This window comes from Ursus arctos, unplaced genomic scaffold, assembly GCF_023065955.2.
Source record: "Ursus arctos isolate Adak ecotype North America unplaced genomic scaffold, UrsArc2.0 scaffold_34, whole genome shotgun sequence".
NCBI lineage: Eukaryota > Metazoa > Chordata > Mammalia > Carnivora > Ursidae > Ursus > Ursus arctos.
In genome coordinates this window covers 2,359,028-2,377,991 of record NW_026623030.1, presented here as the reverse complement: position 1 = coordinate 2,377,991, position 18,964 = coordinate 2,359,028, and the positions used below count along the sequence as shown (strand labels likewise).

Below are 18,964 nucleotides of genomic sequence, written 5' to 3'. Positions count from 1 at the left end.
GCGTGCTTGAAACTTTACCTGTCTCCATCCCAGACGGGCCCTCAGTTCTGTGTCCCATCCCCTCGCAGCTGCGGGGTCTGGCCTGGTATACTGGGTGCAGAGCAGCCCTCAGCCCCAACAGCAGCCCCTGGTGCATGTCCCTCTGTGCAGAGGTAGGAGCAGAGGCTCAGATGCAGCCCAGCAGGGGCCCCCAGCCAGCAAGCCAGGGAGCTGGGGTTTGTACTTTGGCCAGAAGTTGTGACTAGGGGGACTATTTCATGAGTTCAGCCTGACCAGTAGTGAGCGCACTGGAAGCAGGTGAGACAGGCTTGCAGGCTGAGACGTGAGAAGGCATTAAGCAATTGGGACGTGAGGTGATAAAGACCTGGCACCAGGGGTGAGAGAGGCAAGGAAGGGACCTGGATGGGGCTGGGGGAGGAGTACTGATTGGCTGGAGGGGATGGGTGCTGTGGAAAAGAGGAGGGTCTGATGTTGGGCAGTCCAGGTTCCAGTCCCAACTCTGCCCCCTGCTGGCTTCTCCCTTGTAAGATAGCACTGTCTCAGGTGCTGGGGTGAGAGGGTCCTGGCGTGGGAGCCTCCATGGGAGACACCTGAGGTGGCAGGCCTTGAAGCCGGTGGGGAAGGGCTGCGCTCTAAGCCAATGAGAAGGCCCTAGAGAAGGCCAAGGCAGCCAGGCCCACACCCAGCCTCTCGTGCTGCCCCGGAGTCCCACCTGGGCTAGCAGCCTCTTATTGCCACCTTACCAGGCCCTTGGGCCTGGACTCCAAGAGGCACCATTGCCCAGAGATCACTGGCCTGAGCACTATGGGTGGAACCCCCGTCCCCTCCCAAGCACTTAAGGCCCTGGCATTCTACAGGGACCAGCTCTTCCAAGCCTAAGGTGGCTGTGTTGCCAGCTGCGATGAGTACTGCTGACATCCTGACAAGTCAGGGCTGACTCAGGCCAGCGGGGTTCCCCTTGATAGAAGGCAGGGCACTGGGTCCATGTAGTAGCTTTTTAAGGCCGGTCCGGGCGAGGGGTCCCTATCTGTGCCCTTCTTGGGCAATCTGAGGCCACACTCTCCTAAGTCAGCTGTGCTAAGCAGGAAATCAGTTCCGGAAATGTACCTCACAGCCAGATGATCAAAGCCCACAGCCAGAGCTCCCTGGAGCTGCGGGATCGGTGTCTGCAGAAGCCGCTGCTCATCGCCGCTCTGCCAACGCAGCCAGGAAGGAGGGGACTGCCTCCCTTCCCCGTGGGCGCCGCGAGCTGCCCACACACTCACTTCCAACCTACTTCTTGTTTCCCCAGAACCTCCAGTGGGCCCGCGACGTGTTGCTAGGCAGCGGTATCCCGTGGCAACAACTGCAGCACATGCCGGCACAGGGGCTCTTCTGCGAGAGGAACAAGACCAATTTCTTCAACGTGAGTACTTTGCCTTGTTGATTTCCGAGGCTGCTTGCTGCACTGCTTTGCACCAGAGGTGTGCGAGTGGCCCCCCTGGGCGGACGTTCCCAGGACCACGGCTTTGCGGCATCCTCAGAGGGCGGGCAGGGTGGCGCGGTCGGGAGTGCGCCAGACTCGGGAGTGGGGCCATGCCTGCCGAGCGACTTCTGGCAAGTCGCTGCCCCCGTCTGCACTGGTTTGCCTGTCTGTGGGGAGAGGCATGGATGGGCTCAGTGTGTTCTCTGGAGCCTCAAGTATTCTGGGGCCGCGGGAGGCAGTGGTGAAGGAGCTCCAGGCCCATGTCTGCTTCTCCTGGAGCAGCTCCATGTGTCCCCATGTGGTCTTGGCACCCAGGAAATTCTGACCAAAGCCAGGTCTACTGCTTAAAAAACAAGTTTGGCCAGTGCTGGGCTTTCAGTACCCTTCCAGCCTTGACATTCTGGGTAGGGTAGAGACCCACCCCTTGACCAGGACATGGCCTGTCACCACGGCCTGTTTGCTTTCCATCCCTGAGGCCCCCCTAAAGCCCACAAATACCTTTCCTGGCCACCCTGCCCAGGCCCATCCCTCCCTCGTTTGCTCTGTCCTGCACAGAGACTGCTGGCCCCTCACTCTGCTCCACCAGCAAGTCCTCAACCACCCCTCCCAGCATAGCCAGCTCCCAGTTGGGTGGCTTTGCCAAGTTACCCAGACCCTCTGAGCTTCGGTGTCTTCTCTGTTTTCCCTGATGCCCTGTTACATGGAAGGAAACTAAAGGGTGGGGTTGACCCGGACAGGAGCTGAGGAGAGCAGGTCTTGGGTCTAGAGGTTCTCGAGTCTCGTGGCAATGGGGACCTCCCCACTGAGAGCCAGCCAGGCAGTGAGGTGTCTGGGTCCGTGGCTCTTCTCACCTAGGCTCTGACCTTCTAGTAGCTAGGCAGGTGCCATGGAGCCTAGGAGCTCTGCACCTGCCAGCCCTCTCTCTCTCACTCTCTCTCTCTCTCTGAGTATTTTATAGACAAGCAGTAGATGTAATCTGTAACCAGTCTACACAGTATCAAGGGTTTGCAGAGAAAGAGAAGTTCCCTTCTACCCAGATGCCCGCAGCCACCATGCCACAGTAGCCACTGTTCCTCATTCTGTGTGTGTCCTTCCAGAGGGTGTCTGTCTGTTTATAAGCCAGGGCACAGACATGTACACAAAGGACAAACTACATGTGCTTCTGACCTTTGTCGTTGTTGTTTTTTCACTTAAAATTCTATTTTAGAGCGTGTTTAAGAACTGGTTCTTTTTAATAGCTGCATAGTATTCCCAACATATGGATGTGCCGTAATTTACCTCCCCATACCCTACCTATTGATGGGCATTTAGGTGGTTTCCAATCTTGTTATTTCCGTGTTTCGTATGTATATCTTTGATATGTAGAAATTCATTCATAGGATAAATTCCTAGAAATAATTCCCTGGTTGAAAGGTTTGTGGTACCTTTCAAGTTCTAGAAGATAGTACCCTCCAAAGATCCAGCCCACATTCCCAAACATAGATTCATTTTTTTCAGACCTCTTCTACATTTATGTTATTTAACTGTTACGTATTTGCTCTTCAGTAGGTGAGAAATGCTATCGTATTTCATTTATTATTAGTGGGATTGTCTGTGATATCACGTTAGCAGTTTTAATTTCTTCTCCTGTGCCATTTCTGCTCATGTTAATTTTCTTACTAGATTGTTGATCTTTTTCTTTTTGATTTATGAGAACTCTATATATTAATGAAATGGGCTCTTTGTCAGTGTTACGTTTTTTTCTGTAGTTGCTAAATTGAAGTTAGAGCCAGACAGCTAGCTAGTTTCCCTGAGCCCCTTTATCAAATGAGCTACCGTTATTACCTGCCTTGAAGAGTAATTGTAGGGATCAAGTTATATAATGGGGTAATGACCCTAATTCAGGATCTGGCACATGGTAGGTGCTCAAGAAAACAGCTTCCCTTCTTCTCCCCTCTCCCATTGTTGGTATTTGCCCTCAGAGACTATACAGTAATGTTGGAAGGAGAGAGCCAGCCTCCCTCTCCCTCACGGGTGGAGTGCTTATCCTTCCTAATGATACAGTTTGGGAGACCAGCACCTCAGATGCCTGTAAACCCAGGGCACGTCTGAGCTGGCAGCCAGGTGCTCGGGGCCCCTTCCCCATTGGGGTCACTCCCCGTAGCAGCTTCTGTGGTTTCTGGGGCCTTCCAGAAAATGAGTTCTGCAGAAGGGCAGTCAGGCTGTGCCTGTGGGAGAGAAGGCTGGCAGAGCCCTGGGTGAGCTTGGCAACTGGACAACACCTCCCTATAGCCAGAAGCCCCTGCAGATACAGGCCACCCCGCCTGGACTAGATGATTTGCATGGTTTTACCTCCACCGTGTCAGCTGTTTTTTCTCCGTGCTTCCCAGTGACCTGCTGCTGCCCTCTCTGGCCCAAGTCCTGGCCACCTCCGCTCTCTTGGCTCTTCTCTTTGGAGGTGGGTTGGGGCTCCTCGTGCTTCTCTAGCCCAAAGTGTTAACCTCTGGGCAGAGGCCAGACACTTGCACCCCCATTTGTGAAGTACCCAAAGGACAGGTGCTCCCAGGTGCTTGATGACACAATGGCCCTTGCTGAGCCCACCCCACCCTGTCCTTGCCATTGCTACAGGAGGACCCTCAGGGTGGACACCTCCAGCCCTGCCTCACACCCAGAGACTGTTGACCCTGTGTGCTCTCAGTACACGAATTTGTCTAGCAGATTTGACCAAGTGTGAGGAAATGGTTTTCTGCCACGTTTACAGAGGAGCACTTAGAGCCCCCTCAGCTGACTCTGCTGGGATGGGGCCATGGCTGTGACAACTGGGGTTGTAGGTCAGGAGGAACAGGCTGGCTCTTCTGCCTTCCACTGTGCATTGGGGTTAATGCTTCAGCCTGGGGTGGAGGCAGAGGCACAGGGCTGCTGGCCCTTGTCAGGAGGTTGTACAGGGAGGGTGAGGGCAGGGACACTAGGCACCCTGACCTGCCATCTCTCAAAACCCCCACTGTCCTGGGCCACCCATGCCACCCAGGAGGCTGTCTGGACAGCCCCCTCATCATCCTCAAGGACCCGGGCTAGGGGACCTTCCTGTTATTTATTAATGATAATTTCTGAAAATTGTGTGAGTCTCATAGGGTCACACTGTCACTGCAAACAGTCCAGACATACAGTGGAGGCCAAACGCCGTGGCCTTCTCAGAGTTCTTTCTGTGCGTGGTTGGGCTGTTTTCTTGTCTCAGGTGTGTGTGTACAAAGTCAGACAAGTTTGTTGTGCGGCTGTAAAAAATCGTGTCACACACGCACATGCTCTTCAGCAACCTGGGTTTTTTTGTCTGTTTTTTGTTTGTTTGTTTTGCTGACATTAAGTCTGAGAGAAGTTTCCCTGAGGAGCACAGGCCATCTCACTTTTGAAGCTGCCACCCAGCATTGTGCCATGTGGGGGCCACAGTCTCCTCGAGTGGGCACATGTGTGGCGCCCAGCTTTGTGCTCCCAAGGAGGCTGCAGCGGGCCTCCCTGTGCCTGTCTTTGTGCCGTCTTCCTCTCTCAGTCCCTAGCTGTCCCGGCGTGGCCCGGAGAGGTGCTCACTGTTTGTGGACCGATTGCATTCGTGCACTTTCCCTTAACAGCTTGTCTCCAGGCACATCCTCCTGGTCCAGCCAGTGCTGGCCGCTGTGGCGCCCCGCCCCAGGATGCTTGCGGGCTTGCGGTAGAGCCCCGCGCGCAGGTCCCTCCCTCCGTGTAGGGACTCTGTAGGACGCCGTGGGGCACATGGGAGAGTTGGGGAACTCTTGAAGAGTTTGGGTGTGCTGGAGGCAGGGTTCCCACTGCGGGGCGGGTGCCGCTCAGTCAGGAAAGGGCCAAGAGACAGAGGCCGAGGTTAGAGGCACTGTCGGGGGAGCTCCTCAAGGCTGGGCCATGCCTGAGGCAGTGCTGGCTGAGCCTTCTTGGGGAGAGTGAAGAGCCAGACAAAGGGATGGGTGCTGAAGGGCCGGGGAGTGCGGCCTGGGCTTTGATGGCAGCCGTCCTCATGGGAGCTCTTGCACATGGGGTTCAGCGGGCCTGCGGCACAGCTGGCTGGGAACCCACAGCAGCGTAGACGTGGCATGTAGCAGGGCGCAGCAGTGTGGTTGGATGAGCATGTGAGTGAGAGAGGAATGAACTTGGCACATCTCCAGTCCCACTGTTCCATAACTTGACTGCGAGGGAACAGTTCCCAGCCCACTGCCTTCCTCTGCCGTGGAAAATCCCTGCTTGTGGGCTGTCTGCCGAGCAGGTTGGAGCTCCTGGGCCATGGCTCATGCTCCAGAGCAGGCCGGAGCCCCCCTGAGGGCCCCGTTCCTCAGCCCTCTCCCACCAGGTGGAACAGTCTGGTCTTTGCCAAAACAGAGCCAGAGTGGTTGGTTGTTGGTTGAGGTCCTGCGGCCCCCCTGCCCCAGCAGGGCCTGGTCTGGGCCCTGGCGCCTGTTCTTTCACAGCATCGGGCGGGACCCGCGGAGGCGTGTGGCTGTGTGATTCAGAGGTGGCTCGTCAGGCCAACTGTGCAGAACAGGGAGCAGGGAAGACAGGGAGGCCGGGGACTGGGACCGTGAGGTGGGGATTGGGCCTGGGGACATACGAACTCTCCTGAGCCAGTGCCAGCCCTGAGTGGGCTGTGGGCGGGGAGGGCCGGGGGGCTGTCCCTCTCTGGGCAGAGGGGGCCAGGAAAGCAGGCTCCAAGCACACCGTGGAGGCTGAGCACTTGTCTCCGAGTGCCCAGAAGCTTCTACGGCTTCCTGTACAGGTGTGTGCACTTCTGGGCAGGTGGGCCTGCATAGACTGGAGCTGGGCTGCTCTGTCCAGAGTGAACTTCTCTCCCTCTTATAGTTGCTGCAGAAATGTTCCCATAGTAACCAAGCCAGAGATGGCTCTCCTTCCTTTCCCAAAATGTTTGCTTATTTTAGCAGGCAGGGTTTTTTCTTGTTTCAACCCAGTTTCCAGCCACTGTGAAAGAAGCAAAGGAAGCTGAGGGCCCAACTAGCACGGCTTCCTGCGTCCGAGACTGCGTGGGGTGGGCAAGGCTGTTGCTCGAGTTTGAGGCAGTAGAGGGGATGTGCTGGCTTGCTGGGACTTGGCTGCCCTGTCGCGGTGCCCCCGTAGCCCCTCCTGCCCCATGTGTGGGTCTGCCTGCCCCTCAGGCGAGCAGCCCATGGCCAGCGGCACCCAGGGCAGGTCCCCAGGCCCTGGGGACACTGAGAAGAGCACAGACTTTGGACTTGGGTGGGCTTGGCTCCTGGCCACTCCACCCCTTCCCAAGCCCCGCATAAGGCACGGGGCTGCCTGTTGGCAAGGTGGTCACAATAGGCAAATGGAAGCCCTCGCCCAGCATGTGCTTGGCACATCACGCAATCACCCTTAGGATCAGGAGTCAGCCCGCGTGGGGCTTTGGGGCTTATCTGTGGATCCCAGTGGTGCTTCAGGAGGGCAGGGCTGGTACCAGAAGGGGCATGGCTAGAGCCAGGGATGGGAGCCCCATCTCTTACAGGGCCCGGGCCCTCCAGAGGTTCAGACCCTGCCCTGGCTCGAGTGGGGCAGTCTGAAATGCAGGGCTGCCTCTGCCCACCACAGAGGCCCCTTCCTGCATGGCCTGGTGTGGCCCTTGGTACCTGTAGGTGCAGGTCGTGCTCACTCCTTGGTCAGTGCTGCAGAGGGCTCTGCTGTCTGTGTTCCAGCTTATCTAGCTGCCCTCTTCCAAGGGGAGCAGTAGCTTCCAGTTCTCCACTGGTACAAAAACATGGCCTTCCCTGGTCTCCCTCTTCAGACCTGCGCAAGTCTCCAGGACAAGGTCACAGGCCTTCCAAAACCAGTGCCTCCACATGTCGGAAGCCAGGTGGTTCTTTGGATGCTGTCCAGGTTCCCTCTCACCAGCCCCTTCTCCACCTTTCCTGGCCCTCAGAACCACAGATGACTTTCATTTGGCCTATCTATGGGGTGATTGGGAAGGCCGAGCCCCTTCCTATACCTATGGCTGGGGCCTCTGTCTGCTCCAGCCCTGATGTGCACTGCTACCCAGCAGCCACTACGTGGGCTCTATGGTTCTGTTTGTCCTGAGTCCACGTTGCTTAAAGTGTTGGGAGATAGTCGTCACGAGTTGTCTTTGTTCTTCAAAGGATCGTGTTGTGTGGTCCCCAGCCCTGGAGCCTGAGTGCTCCCTGAGGGCCCTGATGTGAGAGGAAGGGCCTCCACAGGCTGGGCAGCCAGCTTGGGGGAGAGCCACCCAGCAGAGCTGGGGAAAAGGAGAGAAGGCCTCTAAAACCCCTGGCACCCCATCTTTCTAGGCAAGAATCAGTCACATCCCTTCTACTCTAACTTGCTGCCAGTTGGCTGTGTGACCTTGGGGGGTCCCCCTCCACCTACCCAGTGAGCACATGCCAAGTATTAGGAAGGGGCAGGCACAGCGGGCCCACCTCCCAGGCAGGTAGCCCAGCCTCTGAGCCTAATGCACGGCTGGGCCTGAGACAGTGGCCCAGCCCTCGGGAGGGAGCCAGGGGTCCAGATGGAAGCCGGTGGTGCCAAGCAGGGCACAGCTTCTGGAGGGCACACTCCCAAGAGGGACCTCATCTACAACAGTGTCTCTGTCACCCCGCCCCCCAGCACATTCCCCTGGTGTAGTGCTCAGCAGGTGGGCACACTTAAAGACCTGCCCTTGAGAGTTTCCTGGGATGGGGTTAACTGGGAAGCGAGCAGCCCCAGAGTGAGGGACAGCAGGCACCGTCCTGGCTTGGGTGAGTCCTGGCCAGGTCCTGGGGTCTGTGCTCAAGACATCTGCCTCCTGCAGGGCTAGACTTGGCCCTTCTTTCCCACTACCAGCCCCCTCCTAGTTCCCGAGAGGCACGGTGCATGGTGGGCCTGTGGGCAGCCCTTTCCTCGCTTGCACCTACCCCTGAGCTGAGTCACTGACACCCACCCCCGGATGCCAGCCCCAAGTTCGGGGCCTTTTGCAACAGGCAGACATCAGGGAAGACCAAGGCACAACCCAGGGATGAGGTGTTGGTCTCCACCCAGTTAATTACACCCTATACCGCTTCTGGCAGCAGCAGATTTGTCCTGCCTCCCAACAGTAAACAAGCCCCGGGAGCGTTGGCGTGGGGTGTTCTGGCCGTGGGGCGCTCCAGTGCAAAGTCCCGCCCACCCTCTCCGGTCAGGGCCAGGGAACGTCGGAATAGGAAGCCCCCGGTTGGCAACAGACCCACAGCTTTTCCTGAAGTCAGTCCACCCATGTCAACTTTGCTACTGTCAGGACCGGTTGTGACCCATTCAGGTTCCACCACTGCTTGTCCCTGTGCCCACACCTCAGGGAATGTGTTGCCCCATTGTTAAACCTGCTGTGCGCCAGGCCCTGGGCCAGCTACAGTGTTGGTGAGGTCCTGTGTCCATAGGCCCATTTCGTGGAAGTGCCAGCAGGTGAGGTCCCACAACCCGTCCCTGTTGGAGGAAGAACGTGAACCTCACTCTGGTGCTGAAGCCCGTGGGTGGTAGCCCGCAGTTGCACATGAGGGAAGGAGAGCAGAAAGCCAGGGACAGGTTGGCTCCTACACTGGGATCGGCCCAGCTGCTCCCAAGCAGGAGTGTTGCCCGCATGGTTCATTGGCTGGGTAGGGAGGATGGTGTGGCAGTGGGCAGGGGAACATGGGTGTCTAGCCCTGCCCTAGCAGGTGGGGCTAGGATTCCAGGTTGGTGGGGGCTGGAGTCAGTAGCTGGGCCATGCTAGAGGCCAGGACCACCCCTGGGGGCCAGGACTGTACTGTTGGCTGGTGTGGACACTGGGCCTGTGTGGGCACGACTGGGTTGGGTCACCTGTCTATGGTAGACAATCCCTGCCTGGCTCCACCCCGGGGCTGGGGCTCCTGAGGCAGGGCACAGTAACAGTGGAGGCTGCCACTGTTGCCACAGGGCCAGAGCATCTGTGCCCAGCCTGGCCCACGGCAGCAAATGGCAGGACTGGCCCCATTTACAGGCACTCACTGGGGGGTTTATTTGGGGTGCCGCCTTTGATCCTCCACAGCATGTGTGAGTGGCTTAGATACTATTATTATCCCCATTGTACAGATGGGGAAGTTGACACCAGCAGGTGCCCTCGGCTGTCAAAATCAAAAGCCCTTTTCTATCCTCTGCTCACCAGGCTGATATGGCTTCCCCTGTTGGACAGCAGAACTCGTGACCCTGTTTTCAGGCCCTGTTCATAGGCCACTCCCCAGCTGATGTGCTTGCTCTGGGTACTAGGAGAGGATGGCACTGAAGGGGCATTGGTGGGGTGTAGTACTGCAGCAGTACTTGTCAGCAGTCACGCTACAGTGGGGGGGGGAACACCCTGCAGAGATCGGTTCCGTCTGCCCCCTTTGAACGGTGTGCAGAAGCCCAGGGAGTGACCCAAGATCACACAGCTAGCAAGTGGTGAGGCTCAAGTGCAAACCCGGGTTTGTCCTACTCCACGACTGGCTCCTTCAGCTGATGTGTTGGGAAATCAGCGGCCGCATCCAGGCTCTCTCTGCTCCATTAGTGATGTCTGTTGTGGGCAGTGGCAGATTGTGTCCTGTGCCTCTGCCACCACCTTTGGCTGGTGGAGTCCTTTGCCCCTCCCTTGCTCTGAGGCCTCCTGGTGGTGAGGCACTCTCTCCATGGCTCTTTGTCACCTTATGGTGCATTTTGTCTTCCTTCAAGCCATTAGAGAGGCCCCTCTTGAGGGGTACCCAGGTCCTGGGGGAGGTGAGCTGGTGAACAAAAGCTGTGGGAGCCCAGAGCTCACGGTGGGTTTTGGGTAGGAGTGGCTAGATGGGGGAAGGCCATGAGGAGGTGAGGACAGGGGTGGGTTTGTTTAAGCCAAATGTAAGTAAGTCCCACCACCCTTTGGCCTCCATTTTGGAACCTCACCTGGCTGTCATTGCCCCTCCTGCCCACAGGCCTTTGGCTTTAGTGCCTTCTTCAGCCTCTGAAAACATACTGGTTGAGGGCCATTTTGCATAGGGGCTTTCCTCTGTGGTAAGCCTCACAGTCTATTCCGTACATAGGGTCATTGCGCCGCCCAGCCTTCCCAAGCTTACCCTACCTCCTCTTGACCCCCCGCCAGCCCTGCCCTAGATGGTCTCCTCCAGCAAGTGTCAGGACGTGCCTGAGCCCCACCACTGCAGTCACTGTACACATGCTCTTTGAGACCCTCAGGCCTGAATAAACCCCTTCCCCTCCTAGGGCTGAGACCCCAGAATCTGAGGGGGAGCTGACAGTGGGAGAAAGGCAGAGGAGGTGACATTGGAGGAGGTGTCTGCTTGGCGGGCTTCTGCACAGAGGGAGGCATGAGCCAGCATGGGCATCAGGAGGGAGCCGTGTGCCTGCAGAGGCGTTGGCTGGGCCAGATGCAGAGTATGGACTTCCTCGTAGGACAGAGGGGCTAGGAGGGAAGAGATCTTCAAGACATCACGCTTGCCGACACAATGTACTGGAGGGGCCAGGCTGGGGCAGGGCCCACAGCACTGCCAACCTGCTACTTTTGGGGACTCCACTACAGATGATATTGCTCACTGAATCTTTGTAACCCATGAGATGTAGGTAGTGCCAGTATCCCTGCCTTACAGATAAGGACACCGAGGCTTGGTTACCCAGCAAGTCCGCACCTGAGCCAGGTCCCAGGTGGTGGGCATGGCAGCCAGTGGATAGACCCTAGAGACAGGCAGAGGAGGGACGCAGGGCTCCTTCAGACCAGTGAGATAATAGGCAGGGCCGTGAGGACAGGAAGCATGGGGGTGCAGGCGGGGGTGGGCTGAAGCTCAGCCTACTCTGGCGCACCAGGTCCACTGTCCCACACACTTCTACCCAGTGTGGTGTGGGCCCTGCGTCTGCGTGTGTGCATGTGGGACTCCAGGACGCCACAGAGGGGCCACTGCTCATCGTCCCACTACTTCCTACGCACCCATGTCATCTGGTGCTCAGAAGAAATTATCTGGGACTTCATTGTGGCTTTCCTCTTCCCCCATGGTGCCGAGTCCCCAGTGGCTGCAGATATCCCACCTGGCCAGTGAGGGACGGGATCAGGCACTGCTCCTGGCCCTGCCTCGGTGGAGGTGACTGTGGCAGGTGTCCTGGCCTCCCCCTCCTCCTAAGATCCCCAGAGCCGCGCAGCAGCGCCATTGTCGGGGTTAAAGGAAACCCAGTCACATCACAGTGGGAATTAGAGAACAGAAAAGAAGGGAAAAGTTTAAATTGAGGAAATCTGAGCTCCTTGGCTGTAGTAGAAATTGCTGCAGTGGTGCTATTTTTAGCATTGTTGAGATGATCTATGGGCCAGTTGCAAAAGTAAACAAAAGATTCACTTCAAGTTCTCCAGGGAAAAAAGGTCCAGTTTTTAAGAGTCTTAAAAAGGTTAGCAAACTTGTGTGGCTTCTTAGCTTATCCTCGGGTTCTCCTTCCTTCCCATGTCCTGGGCTCTGCAAGCTCTGTCGAACTTCACAGCTTCCAGCTTGCTGGGCCCAGGTTCAGCCTGTAGGCCTTCCTGTCCACATCCCTGTCTCCCTTTCTGTGGGAGCTGTGGGAGCCCAAGAGGTGGCAGGTGGCGGGGGGGGGGGGGGTAGGGGGGAGAGGAGGGCTGGTTCCTACCTGAGAAGCTGCAGAGTGTCCTGGCCCAAGGGGCTGGCCTGCAGTGGGGCAGTGGAGACAAAGCCACAGGACGCCCAGGCCCCTATCCTGACAGGACCACAGCACAATCCTCAATCCCTGCCCAAGCCCAGCTGCCCTCATTCACAGCTAGAATTTTTTAAAAACCACCAACAATCAAATGTAAACAGGCTTTAGATGGTCATTCCCCCAGTGTGTAGTCTTTTCTGGCCATTGGAGACAGTTTTCATCTCCAGAAATGGATCCACAGTTGTGGCAGTGCCAGGATGCTTGGGCAGAGGGAGAGGATATGTTTAAGCCCTTGGCATTCATGGTCCCGCACATCATGCCAGTCCTGCAAGGGGGCGTGGAGACCCCTGCGGATGGCACAGCTGTGACTTGCCCTGGGCCACACAGCCAGCAAGTGGCAGAGCCCAGACTAGAGCCCAGGCCTGGGACCCGCATCCTGTGGGCCAGCCTCCACGCCAGAGTTTCTGGCCAGCCCGGGGGGACGGCAGTGATTGTGTACACATCCAGAACTGACCTCAGCCCACAGCCCCCTCCACCCAGGCACTGGGGGTGCTCAGTCAGGAGCTTGCTGTTTAACATTCCTGAAGAGAAGAACATTTTCCAGCGCAGACTTCTTTTCCCACTGCACATTAGTTTTTAGAGGCTTGCTCCTGGATACATGTCCCTGCTGTATCTTTCTGGGGCACTGCATGTAACTGTCTCAGCTCTGTCAGAGAGCTCTGAGCTTTGTCCCCTGGGACACCGTCCCAGGCCCAGGCATACCATCTGGAGGGGCAGCACCATGGTGCCAAAGGCAGTTGGGGGAGGCGCACTTCTAGGAGGAGGCCCGGGCCTTGGCAAGGCTTTGGAAAGCAGAACAGGGCAGGCAGCCTACTCAGACCAAGGACCTGAGGATGGCTGGGAATGAGGGGAGAGCCTGAGGGAGGGCTCTGGCTGCTGAGGCTGTAGGCACCCCACCTCAAGGCCAGGAAGAAGAGGGGGGCTCCCTGGCGGGCCCTCCCTGTGCCCCCATCCCCAGGCTGCAGGCGGCCAATCAGTGGGTATGGCCCAATGGAAAGCTAGAAGTGGGGAAGAATGTCATTGAGGGGGCCTCTGCCAGGGAGGAGAGGGAGGCCACAGGGCTTGCTTCCACGCGTGCAGGGAATCTCAGGGGCGGCAGGCACTTCCTTCATTATTCCGCCCTGCAACCCCCTGATCCCCGTTTCATGGCGAGCAAGCTGCGGCTAAGGACAATGGCAGCACGGGCACAGCACCACAGCCTGGAAGGAGCAAAGCTGGGATTCCCACCCCAAAGGGCCTGGCCTCAGAGAGCTCAGACCTCTCCCTGCCCCCCATCCCCCTTCCCACCAACCCACCCACACCCAGCCTGCACCTGGCCTGGCAAGGTTTGAGGTAGGAGCCCATGCTGTTGGCTATGGTACCCAGGGCACACAGGAGGGGGCCTGCAGACGTGACTGCCCACCTCTGCCCTGGGCTTCATCCTGCTTGCCAGGCTCTGGCCAGCTGGCCCCATCCAAACCCTGCAGGGAGGAGGGGTGCTGCATTACCCTTTTTGCAGATGAGGAACCCGAGGTGGCAAGCTCCAGGCCCCTGAGCCAGGCAGTGTGAGTTAGGAGCTCTGCTTCCTGCTATAGTACCGCCCCCATGGGCCTGGCGTACCCACTGACTGAGCCAGGGTGTGGAAGTACTGTGTCTTCTGCAGGGTGGCACATGACCTCTCAGACTCAATCTCTTCATCTCTGAGATGGGAGATGGGAATTTCCAGCATCTGACACTTGAGAGCCTTGTGGTCCCAGCCCTGTGTTGAGGTGGCCACAAGTCATATATCTGAGCCCCAAGAGGTAGCCCTGTGCAGCCCAGAGCCTTTTCTGGGCCTAAACCCTACCAGAGTGTGTGACTTCCCTGTCCTGAGCAGGTAGACAGGGGCCCCAGGTCACGGGAGAGACCCACCCTGCCCTGCCTGGCCCTCCCTGGCAACAGTGGTGACTGGTGGGCTGTTGGCAGCATGTAGCCTCCCTATTCTGTTTCCCCAAAACCCACCTAGGTGATAAAAAGAGGAAGCAGTAGCATCCCCCGACCAGGGAGGATTCCAGATGTGGGAGGTGGCAGGGGTGGAGAGCAGCTGAGGGTCCCAAAGGGGTCTTGCAGCAGGGGTGGGGACAGATGGGCAGGCCTGTATTTGCTGGCCTTTGCCTGTCCTCCCCAGAGCTGTGGCTATGGCTGCTGCCCTCTGGCATCTACTCCCTGCCCATTTGCCTCCCCTTCCTTGCCAAGGCTTCCTGGGTATCCCTCCAGACAGGTCATTGGTACCCTCAGGGGAGCTTGGGGGTTCAGGGTGAGCTGCCCACAGCCTTTGGCCGCTCGGAGGCATCCTAAGCTAGAGTGGAAGCTGGCAGGATGGATTTCCTGAGGCAATGGGCATTGGCCATAGGAGCCCGAGTGAGGGGCGCAGACAGTACCTCCCGTGGCCCAGAGATGCTCTCCTATAAGAACATACCCGGTGGCAAGGCCACCAGGTTTTGTTCGTGATGGATTCTTGTGAGCATGGGGCTGCCCCTCTGGGGGGCCGTGGTTGCCCTTAAGCCCCAGGGTCGAAGGTCACACTCTGGCCTGAGGTCTCCCATCTTTTACTCTGCGTGATGGTGAGGTTGCCTTGTGCGGGGGTTCTCAAGCCAGGAGCCTCTGCACATGTGGCCGGGGCTTGTGGATGGCAGGCAGGGCCTGGAGCGTGGCTGGGATGGGAATACCACATGCCTGGTCCACATATCTTCCTGCGTATCCTACTCTGGGCAAGGTGGAGGCTGCACTGCCCTCAGAGTATAGTTTTGCTGTTGACTTCCTGGTCCTGGTCCCTGCTGACCTCAGTTTCCCCATCTCCAAAGGTGGGCCAGTGGATGAGGTCAGTGGTTTTCCAGCCCGTTTTCCAAAAGAACGTTTTCCTACACACCCCACTAGGAAACATGAAAAGGCAGCCTCTCCAGCAGACAGGAAGGGCTGGGTGCCACCTGCCCCGGCCACACTCCCGTCCTGTCCAGGCTCCTGGGAAGGAGGGGCAGGAGCCGTGGAGACGCTGCGGGGTCTCTGCCCTGCCACCATTCTGCCAACCCAGACAAGGCTTCTTAAGCCGGTGACCAGGCCTTCTTTCTGGGGTGGCTTCAGTCTGGGAACTGCTCTCCTCCTCCTCCTCCAGCCCCCCTTTTCCACTTTTCCTCTTTGGAAAGTTTGACCAAGTTGCTTCTGAGAGAGCAGCATTGGGTTTAAAATCCAAACCAGAGCTCCAGCTCCAGGAGTCCCTGCCTGGTTTCCATGGTGATGGGCTGTGGCCACCAGTGCCCCTGGGGGCAGAGCAAGGATTCCCTCACAAGGGCAGGCTCAGGCCCTGCTCCATGCCTCGCTCCACCCATACAGCTGGGTGGCTCCAGACAAGCCAGTCAGATTTTGTAAGGCTCGGTTTCTTCATCTGCAAAGTGGGGTTGAATAGACCTACCTCAGGGGGTTATAACGGTTCTGCCTGCCATGTGCCCCGGGGACATTGTGCCCAGGAGAGGGTCCAGGAGGGTCCCTGCAGGAGAAGGAGGGAGCTGGGGGAAGGGACCCAGATGACATAAGGCACGTAGGTGAGAGGGCTCACTAGGGCCAGTGGAAGAGAAGGCGAGATGGATCAAAGCCAATTGGGAAGGCCTCTTGAAGGAAGTACAGGAATTTGGTTGATTAAAAACAAATTTAAATGCTGATCTCTAAATATGTATAAGAAATCTAAAATCAGGGTGTGTCAGAACAGGTGGAACTTGCCCTCGAACTCCAGCCCATCCCCTGCAGCAGCATAGAGTCACAGATTCTGTCCAGCCACACCCCACTCCTCCAGCTTCCCCACGTAGAACAAGTACTGGTAGGGGCCAGCTCTGGGGTACAGGGAAGGCCCACCCAACACTGGTCACAGGGAGCCCCAGGCAGCAGGATCCTCTCTCAGCGCCTGGCCGCCTCAGCCCCTTCAGGTCAGCGCTGGGCTTTATTCTCAGAGAGACGCCCACTGGGAGCTACTTGGAGGAAGGTGGGGAGCTTTGGGCTCCAGGCCATGCTTTGGCTGAGGCTCAGGCCCAGGCTCCTCACAGGTGGGAAGTGAACCTGGCTCTGCCACAGGGGCAGGGGCTTGTGAAACCCAGTGAGGTGGTGCCCTGGAGGCCTTTGAAATGGAAGGCTGGCCCCCAAGGGCTGCAGCTGAGGAGCCCTCCCCCGGGTGACAGGAGATAGCTGTGCTCAGGAGCACAGGAGCCCACTACCCTCCGTAGCTTCACTGCTTTTTTTTTTTTTTTTAAGATTTTCATTTACTTATTTGACAGAGAGAGAGACAGCCAGCAAGAGAGGGAACACAAGCAGGGGGAGTGGAAGAGGAAGAAGCAGGCTCCCAGCAGAACAGGGAGCCCAGTGTGGGACTCGATCCCAGGACTCTGGGATCGCGCCCTGAGCCGAAGGCAGATGCTTAATGACTGAGCCACCCAGGCACCCCCGTAGCTTCACTTCTGTATGAGGTTGGGTGTCAGTACCCACCCCAGCGCTTGGCCTGGGCACCCTGAGTGTACTACTTTGTGAGTCTCGGGGTGCTGTGGGTGCAGGGGAGGGGTATCTACCAGCCTCAGCAAGTGGAGGGGGAGCAGGTAGTCGGGAACACTCCTGGAGGAGTAGGCCAGATTGTCAGACCAGGGAGAAGGCGTTCCAGGAGAGGGAACCAAGGGAACCAAGGGAGGCAGTGTGGGGTGTGAGGGTCCTCATGGCTCGGGGCAGGAGTGGTGGAGAAGGTAGAGTGGGTCAGCCCTGTATCTATGGCCAGCAGGCTGGCTCTGTCCTGTGGCAGTGGGGCCCCCACCATAGGGTGTCCTGCTTGCAGTGCCGTGGTCAAGTGGGGAGCTCTCAGAGCAGTGGGCTGTGTAGCTTGGAGAGAAGGCCTGGAGAAGGGCCTGAGGGGTAGAGGTTAGGGAGAATGTTGGGGCAGGGCCAAAAAGAGCCCTGCAGAGTGTCTGAGGGGAGTCTGGGGGGGTGTAGTTTCTGGCCATGGAGGAATAAGACCCATGTCCCGGGCAGGTCTGTGTGGCTTGGCTCACAGAGAGTGCTGTGTTTGGGCTTCGAGCTTCTGCTGTGGGCCAGCGGCAGCATCCTGCCTGTGTGGGAGCCACTCTGAATGGGTGACCCCACTGCTTGGGGATGGAGCCCTGTCCCGTCCCCTAGAGCATGGGTGGGAGGCCCCAGTGCCATCACAGAGGTTGCACATCACTCCAGAGGGAGGAAGGGTGCTGCGCCTGGGTTGCGTCTTCTGGTCACATCTCAAATGTGTTCTGCTTCGGGGGCACCTTTGTGGACTGTTGACTGAGCCCTGCTCCTCAGGATGCATCTGGACGAGTTTGTTCCCCCTTCTGATGCTGTATATGAGATTTCTGCCTCTGGCTGTTGTGGGGCAGGAGAAAATGGTGGACCTGCTTGGGAACCCACATGCCCATGGAGGTGCCAGCTTTGTCTAGGACCTCGCCTCTCTTGTGGTTGGTGTCTGCTCACCCTTGCCCACCGTTCAGCTTGGCCTTTCCCTGCACGAGGATCCTGTGGGGGCCATCCAGGGAAGAAACCTGGCATGGGCCACAGCTACTGCGGCCACTCGTGCCTTGAATTTGGCCCTACTGAGGTTCCTATCACTCCCCCTCACTTAGCAGCCCAGCCAGAGGAGCCAGAGCTGCCCCCCGTCCCCGACCTTCCAAGCTCACAAAGGCCATTTATTAGGAACCTGGGGTCGGACGATAGACTGTCCTAGTTTTCTCAGTGTGCATGTCAGACATGGCTTTTCTAGGATGCAGGCTTCCCTCCTGAGATGAAGCGGAAGCAGCTCAGCAGTCCTCCAAAGAGTGGGCGATTCTAGAAGCCTGGACGCAGCTCTCATTCCCAGCCCTGACATGGGGGTGGGCTCAGAGGAGCCCATTGTAAGCATCTTCTCGCTCCAAGGAGGCTCTCATGGTCCCTATCAATCACACCCCAAGACCCAGCTTGCCCCAAGAGGTACCACAGCCTGCTGGCCTCCCTTCTCTGCCCTGCCTGCAACCCTTCTCTCTCCACAGAGGCCCCTCCACATGGTCCTTTTGGCTGTCCCTGATGTCACAGGCCCCCCACCTGTCTCTCCTCCTCCATTCTGTTCCCCTGTGTGGGGAGATCCGTGTCCAACAGCACCCAGCCCAGATGCCACTGTGTCTTCCTCAGGAAGCTGCCCTGTCCCTTTGTCTCGTTCTAGTTTCTCTCCCTCTGTGGCCACCTCTGCTCTTGATCCCCACGCTGGCTGGGCTGGAAGTGCCAGGTGAGCTGAGTTGATGTGGACTGTGGCTGCATCAGTCCCTGCCCATGAGAGCCCTGGCGTCCATGTCTGCCTCGTGGTGACTGGGGATGTGGACGTGGCATTCCCCTCTTGGGAAGGCACCGGTGGGAATGTATGCTTGCCAGGGGCCCACACGCCACTCCCTGCGGAACTGCACACGGCATAGGCACAGCTGTCTGTTGAGGCAGACGTAGCCCTAGCGTGAGGGACAGGGATCCTTGCATCGCGCCCTGTGCACCGCAGCTGGGCTCTTTCCCTGGACATGTCATTTCCCTGTTCCCCCACCACTGTGTCCTCACTCATGGTCATACAGGCAGAACAGCTGGATTCAATCTTGCAGCCACAGAGCAGTCTAAAGAATTTCTGAGTACCAGCAGCCCTAGCATATGAGAATGAAGTGGGGTTGTAGTTGGGGGTCTGTATACCTGGGGAGGAGAGGCACATCTCGCTGTTTTAGCCATCAGGGAGGGGAGAGGAAGCTGGCTAGCATGAGACTGGAAGGCCCAGCATCTTAGGCTGGCATG

At 57.8% G+C, this 18,964-nt stretch overlaps 1 protein-coding gene across 3 annotated transcripts in view; it reads left to right on the top strand.

Annotated features, from left to right (window-relative positions):
- Positions 1-18,964, top strand: part of CABIN1 (calcineurin binding protein 1) — a 151,405-nt gene that overhangs the window by 103,546 nt on the left and 28,895 nt on the right. For all 3 annotated transcript variants that reach the window (XM_044379954.3, XM_026487907.4, XM_057305903.1), the window contains exon 29: positions 1,292-1,405. In XM_044379954.3, coding sequence (XP_044235889.1) covers positions 1,292-1,405 — 114 coding nt within the window. The remainder of the gene's footprint in view (positions 1-1,291; positions 1,406-18,964) is intronic.